Genomic DNA, 9,984 nt, shown 5'->3' with positions numbered 1-9,984 from the left:
AACCCTATTTCTACTCTTTTACCAAAAAGTCCCCTTAAACCTTATTTTCTTCCTCTTTAGAAACCCTAAGAAAATTACCCCTTTTTGTATTTTTCATTCATTTTGCAAAACCCTAAAAAATTGTCATCTTTTCCTTCTTAAGGTTTTATCTCCCAAAATCTTTTAATTTCCTTATTTTGTAGATAATTTCTAGGGTTTGGTTTTATTGGGCTAACATTTGGGTGTTTGTGGGCTTAAGGATCCAAGAAACAAACTTTTGAATATCTGTGGGCTTATGGATCAAGGAAACGAGTTTTTGTAGGCTTGTGGGTCCAAAAGTGACTTTTTTTTGAATTTTTGTGAGCTTGCGGTCTCAAGAAGGGGCTTTTGCCTTTTTTGTGTTTTTTTATTTTTTGGACCGGACGAAAACCGGTTACTACACCATTTAAGCAAAAAAGACAAGCTGCCAAGCCTAGAAAATCATGTTCTAGGTGATCGGTTGTCATTATTTCACAATTTCTTAGATTATTTATTGTTGTAAAGTTTGATTCAATAGCATAAGAACAAGCTAGAGAGTAATTATTCTCCAACCATTCGATGACTCCAATGGTTTGATTGAGAATATAGGTTTTTTAAGTAATTACACACCCCTAATCAATGTATTTCACATGTGTATTGTATTCTTGTGTAAGATGTTGTTGGAGATATAATGATTTCTCCCTCTATAAATAACACAAATTATAAAACAAATAACACAAATATCTCATTCTTTCCTCCTCCTGCCTTCCATTTACTTCAACGATGCAACACTTGATTTCCATCTCCCTTCTCATTCTGTTCAATGCATTGATTTTGCATCTGCAGAAACAAATTCTTTCGACTTCGATCTTGTTCGTCGTGATTCAAAATTCTCTCCATTTTATAACCATTCCATGACCGAGTCAGAGCGTTCAAGGAGATCTTTTATCCGTTCCCTAAATCGTCTCAATTCATCTATGTATATAGATGAAAATTTTATTGGGTAGTACGATTTAACCAATGACTACGGTGACTGTTTCATGACCATATATATAGGTCAGCGAAAAGCAAAAGAAAATGACAGAGAATGGCATCCAAGAGAAGCACTTAAACTACTTGCTTACTCAAGCATGTCAGATGACCTTACTTGGGTAAGATGTGGTGGTCAATTGCCTTATGATCCAACAAAGTCAGATACCTATAATCATGTTGATTTTGACTCAAAAAACTGCAAGGGTATGAAACATAAGGATAGAGGGGCATCAAATGAGTGCAAATACCACTATCATTCTAGCAACAATAACTTCGCTAGCTAGCAATGATAACTTCGGCTCCTCTGGAGTGTTGAGCACTGAGACGTTCTACTTCAAATCCTCTAATGAGTCAAAAATAAATTCTCCAATATAGTGTTTGGATGCGATCTCGCACATAAAGGTGATTTCAAACACGGTGTTCAAGCTGTTGTTGGTCTCGGTCAAGGGTCGGCATTATCATTGGTTTCTCAACTAGGAAAAGAAATTGGTGGTAAAAAGTTCTCCTACTGCTTGGAAAAGCCATCGCCATCAGTAACTCATCCTAGTAAGATTATATTCGGATAAGATATTAGTCTCTACAATAGCACGAACGCATATAAAGCTAAAATTACTTACGATAGTCCCTTTCCCTTCTACCACCTCAGTCTTGAAACCATTAGCATTAATTGCAAAAGAATAGAGATACAACAACTCGTGAGAGTCGACATTCAGACAGCGGTAACAACGTTCCCTCCGAAAATATACAAACAACTCCTTGATACGTTAACAAAAGCAGCTAGAGGTGAAACCCCATTCAAACATCAGAAATACGACACTTGCTTCCACAAAAGTAGACTTTCTCACAGAGTCCCCAAACTTAAATTACATTTCAAAGCAACCCTTGGATCTAAAGCAGACTTTCCTTTGGATCCTCATCACTTTCTTGTGTTTATTGATAAAATCATATGCTTGACAATAGTCCCAAAAGATGGTGCGTTTTATGTTTTGGGGAACAGGGCACAAGTATACGTTCAGATGATATTTGACCTATCAAGCCGTGTACTCACTTATGCTCCACTTAACTGCATCCAATTTTCGGTTTAAATTATAAGATCGACTCAGCTCAGGTTTGATTCACTCTTGTGATTGTTGTTGAATCCAATAAGAATAATATATGAGGCTACTAGCACTAGCTAGTGTGTATGCCTAGCTCTTCGTTTGTGTAATTCCATCATGCATGTGTGCGATGTAATCATTTGATCATCGATCAATGAAATATATTTTGGTTAATATTCTTCTTATGGAACTACTTCTCCATTGCCCTTTAAGATTTTGGTTTGATTGTGTTTGCCGCAAGAAGAATCTCCTAACTAAAATCTTTGTAATAAGACAAAGTTGAATCCTAATTAACAGCTGACCATTTGTTGACCTCCCTATAATAATAGTCTATAGTCCCCTTAAAGGCGCTGTTGATTATTACAATGGTCACAGCACCGCGCGTTTTTCCGTTGGTAGTTAAAAGCTTTTATTTCTATGGCATGAGCTTTGTTTTTAGGTAATTGCTACTGGGGTTTTACGGCGGGCGCCAAATTGTGGGGCTCATTTCCCCAGTCCAAGATTTATATTGCAGTGCCACCAACAATCTTACAAAACTCAAGAAAGATGTTAGAGAATCCTTGGCTATGAATAATATGAGGTACTACTACTCTTTGTGTATTTCTCATGTATGTGTGATGTAATCATTTGATCAATGAAATATAATTTGGTTCATTAAAATGCCAATTTTAATTTTCTTCTTATGGAAATTTTCCTTTGCCCTTTACAATTTTGTTTTCATTGTGTTTTGCGCAAGAAGAATCTCCTAACTAAAATGTTTGTGATAAGATAATTGAATTATAATTTGCTGAGCAAACAAAGATTCAATCTTGCCAGATTTTAATGTGGGGCTCGTTTCCACAGTCAATTATTTGTATTGAGGGCCACCATCAATCCTACAAAACTCAAGAGAGATGTCAGAGAATTCTTGACTGGAGAGATTCCAGTCAAGGATGTTCCGATGATCAAGTCAATTGGGTTGAAATAGATCATATATCTCCCTATCATAATATCTGTTTTTCTTTGATATTTAGGTGTCTCCCTCCATTGATGTAGAAAAACCCTTCTGATGGTGGAGGTTTGGTCCTTATGTGAATGTGGTTTTCGGCCTAAAGATAAGAATCTTTAGGTCGAAAGTATTGATACTAATGCAAATCAATTTAACACGGGGTTATTTATTCGAAAATGGCATATAGCTATTTGTTTGGGAGCCCAACAGGTTTATTCCATTAATTTAATCAACGGAATAGTTTTATTTTCACTCTTTTATCTCAGAATTTATTGTCCAAAATTTATTGTTTTAATATAGATTCAATTATTTTTTAAAGCACAGTTAGAACTTATTATTTTAGTTCTGAATTCATTTGTTTTTTGAAATTTCATTGAAAAAAACAATGGAATTAAGAAATTCCATTGAAAAAAAAACAATGGAATTAAGATTTATTCTATAAAACTTTTCGACAATAAATCTTGTTAGAAAGAGCTTTATAAGGTCATTCTGAATATGTAATTTTTAAAAAATTTAACATGTATTTTGAGAGTTAAAACGTTCTAAAATTTCTTTTAAAATACTTGGGCTACCACTATATGGTTTACCTAGCACTACTGTTATTTATTTAGCTACAATCTTTTGGGTATACAGTGCACACAATCAATTAATAGACCCGTCAAATAGCCCATTAATCTTTGGTTTGTTCCTGGGTTTGGGAGGGGTTGTTCTTGTTCTTGAGTGAAGTTGGTTTGGTTTGGACTGTTCTTGGGCTGTTTTGGGTAAGTGGTGGGCTTTTATTTCACTTCCTTTTCTCATTGGGCGGGCTTTAAGTCTTTTAATTTTATTTTTTTCGAGATTTTTATGATTTCAGATGCTTGCTCTCTTCTCCATTGACTTATTGTGGGTGTGGGGCTAGTAGGTTCAGCTGCTTGGGAATTTAATTTTTACTTGTGATGTTTATCTCCTCCTTTCAATAAAATCAATCAGATTTATCCAAAAAAAAAAGGGAGTTAGTAGGCCAGATAGAAGGCAACGCGGCCCAATACTCAACAAACCCCAATAAAATGTGTTTTTTCTTTTTTATGTATCGTGCCACAAAAAAGTTTTCGCAAGCAATGAATACAGTTTCTTGCTATACATATCAAAATAATAATGCCAAAAGATTAAGTTTGTTCGAAATTAAACAAAAAAAGTGAAAAAAATTCATTATTGACGAGAGTTGAGCAATTCAAAATTATTATAGAATAGATTATTGTTATACTTTATTTATTGTTATTATAGATTACGTAAAACGTTTATGACCAAAATGATATCAAAAGATCAAATTTGTTCGAAATTTAACCCCAAGAAAATGAGTTTTTCATGAACAGAGTTACTGTTTTTTTACTCTAATACACCTTCGGCGTTGGTGGGATCGAGGCCGTGGTGTCCGTCTCTGGTTTGCCGGTCGATTATTCTAATCATTTTAGAGCTCATCGCCCCACCCCCAAAATTGCATTACATTCCTTGCTGTTAAAATTTTTCGATAGAAATAAAGTTGACAACAGATTTATTCTCTTGTAGAGCTATGACATCTAACCGGCTATTGTTCTCATCAATTCAACATATTTTATTTGCTTATTAAAAAAGACAATATTATTATTTAATTTCTCAAATTGTTCTTATTCTAATAATTAATTTGCATAAGAATAATAAGCACCAACTTGAGGTGTATAACTCAATGCCCAACTTTTGTCACCATTAAATGTGCACAAACACCCAACAATTATATGCTCATATTTACTAAGTATATTCTTTCAATCCTTTGTTAGTAGTATGAGAAACAACAAAACTGAACTGGCAAAAATCTTAAATAATTAATATATACCCAACAACAAAACTCAAGCCTATCTAAACAAAAAAAAGAATAAATTATATTCCCGTATTTTTATGGGGGCCATCCATATTGGATATTCAAAAGACAAGTTTGTATGGTATTATTCTCAATTAAAAAAATTTAAATGATCATCTATGGTTTTTTAAGAAAAGATATACTCCTGTATTTTACATGTATGTTGTATTCTTGTATAAGAAATTGTTGGAGATAACGACTTCTTTCCTCTATAAATAACAAAAATTATAATACAAACAACAAAACAACTCATTCTTTCCTCATCCTGCCTTCCATTTACTTCAACGATGCATCACTTGATCTTCATCTCCATTCTCATTTTCTTCAATGTATTGATTCTGCATCCAATTAAAGCAGAAACAATTTCTTTCGGGTTCGATCTTATTCATCGTGATTCAAAATTCTCTCCATTTTATAACCAATCCATGACTGAGTCAGAGCGCTCAAGGAAATCCTTTATTCGTTCCCTCAATCACCTCAGTTCATCTATCTATATGGATGAAAAGTTTATTGGGTCGTCTGATTTAACTAATATCGACGGTGACTATTTCATAAGCATATATATAGGTGGGTGAAAAGTAGAAAGTGATTCAAGATTAAGGGAGCCAATTCAACTACTTGGTTACCCAAGCATGTCAGATGACCTTACTTGGGTACGATGTAGTCCTTGTACCACGTGCATGTATCCACATCAATCACTATATGATCCAAAAAACTCAAATACCTATCATGAAGTTAGTTATGGCTCAGAAAAATGCGAAGCTATAAAACGAAAGACGAAGGGGGAATCAAATGAGTGCAAATACGAGTATCGTTCTAGCGACAATAAATTCGAATCCTCTGGAGTGTTGAGCACTGAAGCGTTCTACTTGAAATCCTTTGGTGTGCAAAACCGAAAATTCTCGGATATTGTGTTTGGATGCGATCACACACATAAAGGTAATTTCAAACATGGTGTTCAAGCTGTTGTTGGTCTCGGTCAAGGGTCAAAATTATCACTGGTTTCTCAATTGGGAAAAGAAATTGGTGAAAAATTCTCCTACTGCTTGCCTATGCAGTCAGTAAGTGATCTTAATAAGATTAGATTCGGATCAGATATTAAACTCTACAATCGCGACATAGAATTTAAAGCTAAAATTACCTACGATAGTCCCTATGCCTTCCACTACCTCAGTCTTGAAGCCATTAGCATTACTATTAATGGCAAGAAAAGAAAGATACGAGTTGCACAACATCTCATGAGGGTCGATATTCAGACAGCGGTAACAACATTCCCTCCGACAATATACAATCAACTCCTTAATGCGTTTAAAGAAGAAGCTGGCAATATAAAATCATTCAAACATCAGGAATATGGCACTTGTTTCCACAAAAGTAGTTTTTCTGGCAGAATCCCCAAACTTGTATTTCATTTCAAGGCAAGACTTGGATCTAATGCAGACCTTCATTTGCAGCATAAGAACTTTCTTTTGGATTATGAAGACATGGTATGCATGACAATAGTCCCAAAAGAGGGTTTTTTTTCTGTTTTGGGGAACAAGGCACAAATAGACGTTCAGATGATATTTGACCTAACAAGCCATGTACTCACTTTTGCTCCATTTGACTGTGCCAAATTTTCAGTTTAAATAAGACTCAACTCAGCTTAGGTGAGGCCCTCTTGATTCACTCTGAGTTACTATGAATAATATGAGGTACCACTACTCTTCTGTTCATGTAATTCTCATGTATGTGTGATGTAATCATTTGATCAATGAAATACAATTTGGTTCATTGAGATGTCAATTTTAATTTTCTTCTTACGGAATTTTTCCTTTGCCCTTTGCAATTTTGTTTTGATTGTGTTTTGAGCAAGAAGAATCTCCTAACTAGAATGTTTGTAATGAGAGAGTTGAATTCTAATTTCGTTTCCTCAATCAATTATTTGTATCGAGGGCCACCAATAATCTTGCGAAACTCAAGAAAGATGTCAGAGAAGAATATTACAAATCCAAATCGGATTGTTTGTTAACGAAGAAGATTACAAAGAACGGGGAACAACAAAATAAACAAACAAACAAAACGAGACTAACAACCCAACGTATTTAGTACTCCCTATTATTGTTATTTTATTTCTCAACTAGATGTTCTTATTCTAACAATTAATTTGCATAAGAATAATAAGCACCAACACTAGCTGTTTAACTCAATGTACAACTTTTGTCATCATTAGATGTGCACAAGAACTCAACGATTATATTTGCTATAAGTATATTGTTTGTATGTACATTATAGCAATTTGCGAGATAGGTCATTACTCAACTCAACTTGTGATAATGCTACCTTGGGTTATCTTCCTGCACTAGACCTCGGCCCAAGCCTCAATTGATCCATTGGGGTTGCGGGGGTTTTCCACCTAGCCCACTTGTGCGAATGATACCTTTGAGTTATCTTCCCACACTAGACCTCGGCCCTGGAGCTTGGACAATAGCTAAAGTAGATTTGACACAAACCTCTCTCATCTCCTTTTTATCATTACTCTCAATTTCTTCAAATTATAACATTGATTAACAGGTTTTGATTGACCCGTTTCATTATATTTTGTTCGCACCAAAAATGGATTTGAGCCGGCCCCAAAAAAGGAAAATTTCTTTTGAAAGTTGAGAGACAGGCCAAAATAAGGTAAAAGCCCATAACAGTATGCCAGAGAGAAGGCAATGCGGCCCATTAGTCAACAAACCCTAAGAAAGTTTTCATAAATAATGAATACAATTTCTGGCTATATATTCTTGTCATGTTACAGCTCATCGTCAGTAAAACAGAAGTGATAGGGATCTCAGTAGTGGATGTGTCACTCTTTGGTTCAATCACAAGGTTTTGTGAGCTCCTACACTTACATCAATCAAGGGACAAGATCCACTATTGGGATAACTAATATGTTTTTTACTTGGATCCCTAACATTTCTGTCAGTAAAACTATTTGTAAAAAAATATTACTAGCTACCAGTAGAACCAAAATTGTAGTACAGTCCCTGCTTTTGATATAATTTTTCGATAGAAGTCAAGTTTTTTCTTTGGTAATCGAGAACAATACCATATAAATTTTTCATTTGAACATCCGAAATGGGTTTAAACTTGGACCATTATATCCGCGTGCACAGAACATAAATTTCTCACTTGACAACATGATCAAAATCAAGTTGACAGCAAATTTATTCTCCTGTAGAGCTATGACACCCGGCCGGCTCTTGTACTATATGCAATTCACCATTTTATTTGCTTATTAAAGAAAATAATATTATTATTTTTGCATAAGAATCATACGCACCAACTTGAGGTGTATAACTCAATGGACAAATTTTGTCACCATTAGATGTGCACAACAACTCAACAATTATATACTCAAATATACCAGGTATATTCTTTCAATGCTTTGTTAGTATGAGAAACAACAAAACGATGAATCTTATTTGCACCCCATTTTTTGCTAAGTACACCCCATTCACCCTTTGAAAATACACTAGATTGGGGTGTACTTAGCAAAAAATGGAGTGCAAATAAGAGTCATCAACAAAACTGAACTGGCAAAAATCTCACATCATACCCAGCCTCATTAATCACTGATTGAATTTCAAGGCCATTTAAACCAAAAATTTTATATTAAAAAAAAATACATGCTGTCAAGCCTAGAAAATCATGCTATAGGTGAGGCTGTCATTATTTTATAAATTGTTTAGATTATTGTAAAGTTTGATTCAATAGCATATTCTTTGTCTGAAAACAACAAAAAATGAATTGGCAAATCTCACATAGTACCCGACTTCACGGCCATTTAAGCAAAAAAGACAAGCTACCAAGCCTAGAAAATCATGTTCTAGGTGATCGGTTGTCATTATTTCACAATTTCTTAGATTATTTATTGTTGTAAAGTTTGATTCAATAGCATAAGAACAAGCTAGAGAGTAATTATTCTCCAACCATTCGATGACTCCAATGGTTTGATTGAGAATATAGGTTTTTTAAGTAATTACACACCCCTAATCAATGTATTTCACATGTGTATTGTATTCTTGTGTAAGATGTTGTTGGAGATATAATGATTTCTCCCCCTATAAATAACACAAATTATAAAACAAATAGCACAAATATTTCATTCTTTCCTCCTCCTGCCTTCCATTTACTTCAACGATGCATCACTTGATTTCCATCTCCATTCTCATTTTGCTCAATGCATTGATTTTGCATTCAATCGAAGCAGAAAAAAGTTCTTTCGGCTTCGATCTTGTTCATCGTGATTCAAAATTCTCTCCATTTTATAACCAATCGATAACCGAGTCAGAGCGTTCAAGGGAATCCTTTATCCGCTCCCTCAATAGCCTCAAATCGTCTATGTATATAGATGGAAAATATATCGGGTCGTCTGATTTAACCAATGACCACGGTGACTATTTCATGATCATATATATAGGTAAAGGTAAGCCAAAAGTAGGAAAAGATCCCAAAAAATGGGATCCAAAAGAAGGGGAGCCAATTAAACTACTTGGTTACCCAAGCATGTCAGATGACCTTACTTGGGTACGGTGTCGTCCTTGTACCAACTGCAGGGATGAACATCAATCACTTTACGATCCAACAGAGTCAAGTACCTATAAATCACTTAACTATCTTTCAAGAAAGTGCAAATATAAGGTCCAAACCCGGAATGACCATTCGGGTTTTGGGTTGGGCCCAGATGAGTCGGGCCTTTGATATGGTTTCGAGTCAATGGGCTAGGCTTGTTTAATCAGGACTTAACTTACTGTGAATCAACAATGAAAACATTGATGAGGCCCTGCTGAAGCTGAGAGTTGAGGTAGAGATTAATAAGACACGTGAAGGGGAAAATATCGGGATGATGATTAGTTAGTTCGCATGTTGATTAGTTGATCCAGGGGCTTCAGTCTAAAACTCTAGTGCTCCTCTGATATCTAATATTTTAATTTATAAGAAGATAAAGATTCATGTAAATATGTATTCTA

The 9,984-nt window shown here is 34.8% G+C and overlaps 1 protein-coding gene across 1 annotated transcript; it reads left to right on the top strand.

Moving 5' to 3' along the window:
- Window positions 1–5,667: 5,667 nt before the first annotated feature.
- LOC119987757 (aspartic proteinase CDR1-like) lies at window positions 5,668–7,276 on the top strand. Its single transcript, XM_038832676.1, has 2 exons — window positions 5,668–6,474; window positions 7,262–7,276. The coding sequence occupies exons 1-2, from the start codon at window positions 5,668–5,670 to the stop codon at window positions 7,274–7,276; spliced, it is 822 nt and encodes a 273-aa protein (XP_038688604.1).
- The last annotated feature ends 2,708 nt before the right edge of the window (window positions 7,277–9,984 follow it).

The sequence above is a fragment of the Tripterygium wilfordii genome, chromosome 21 (genome assembly GCF_013401445.1).
Source record: "Tripterygium wilfordii isolate XIE 37 chromosome 21, ASM1340144v1, whole genome shotgun sequence".
In the NCBI taxonomy this organism is placed as follows: Eukaryota; Viridiplantae; Streptophyta; class Magnoliopsida; order Celastrales; family Celastraceae; genus Tripterygium; species Tripterygium wilfordii.
The sequence above is the reverse complement of the archived record's forward strand: the minus strand, read 5'-3'. Positions and strand labels throughout refer to the sequence as shown.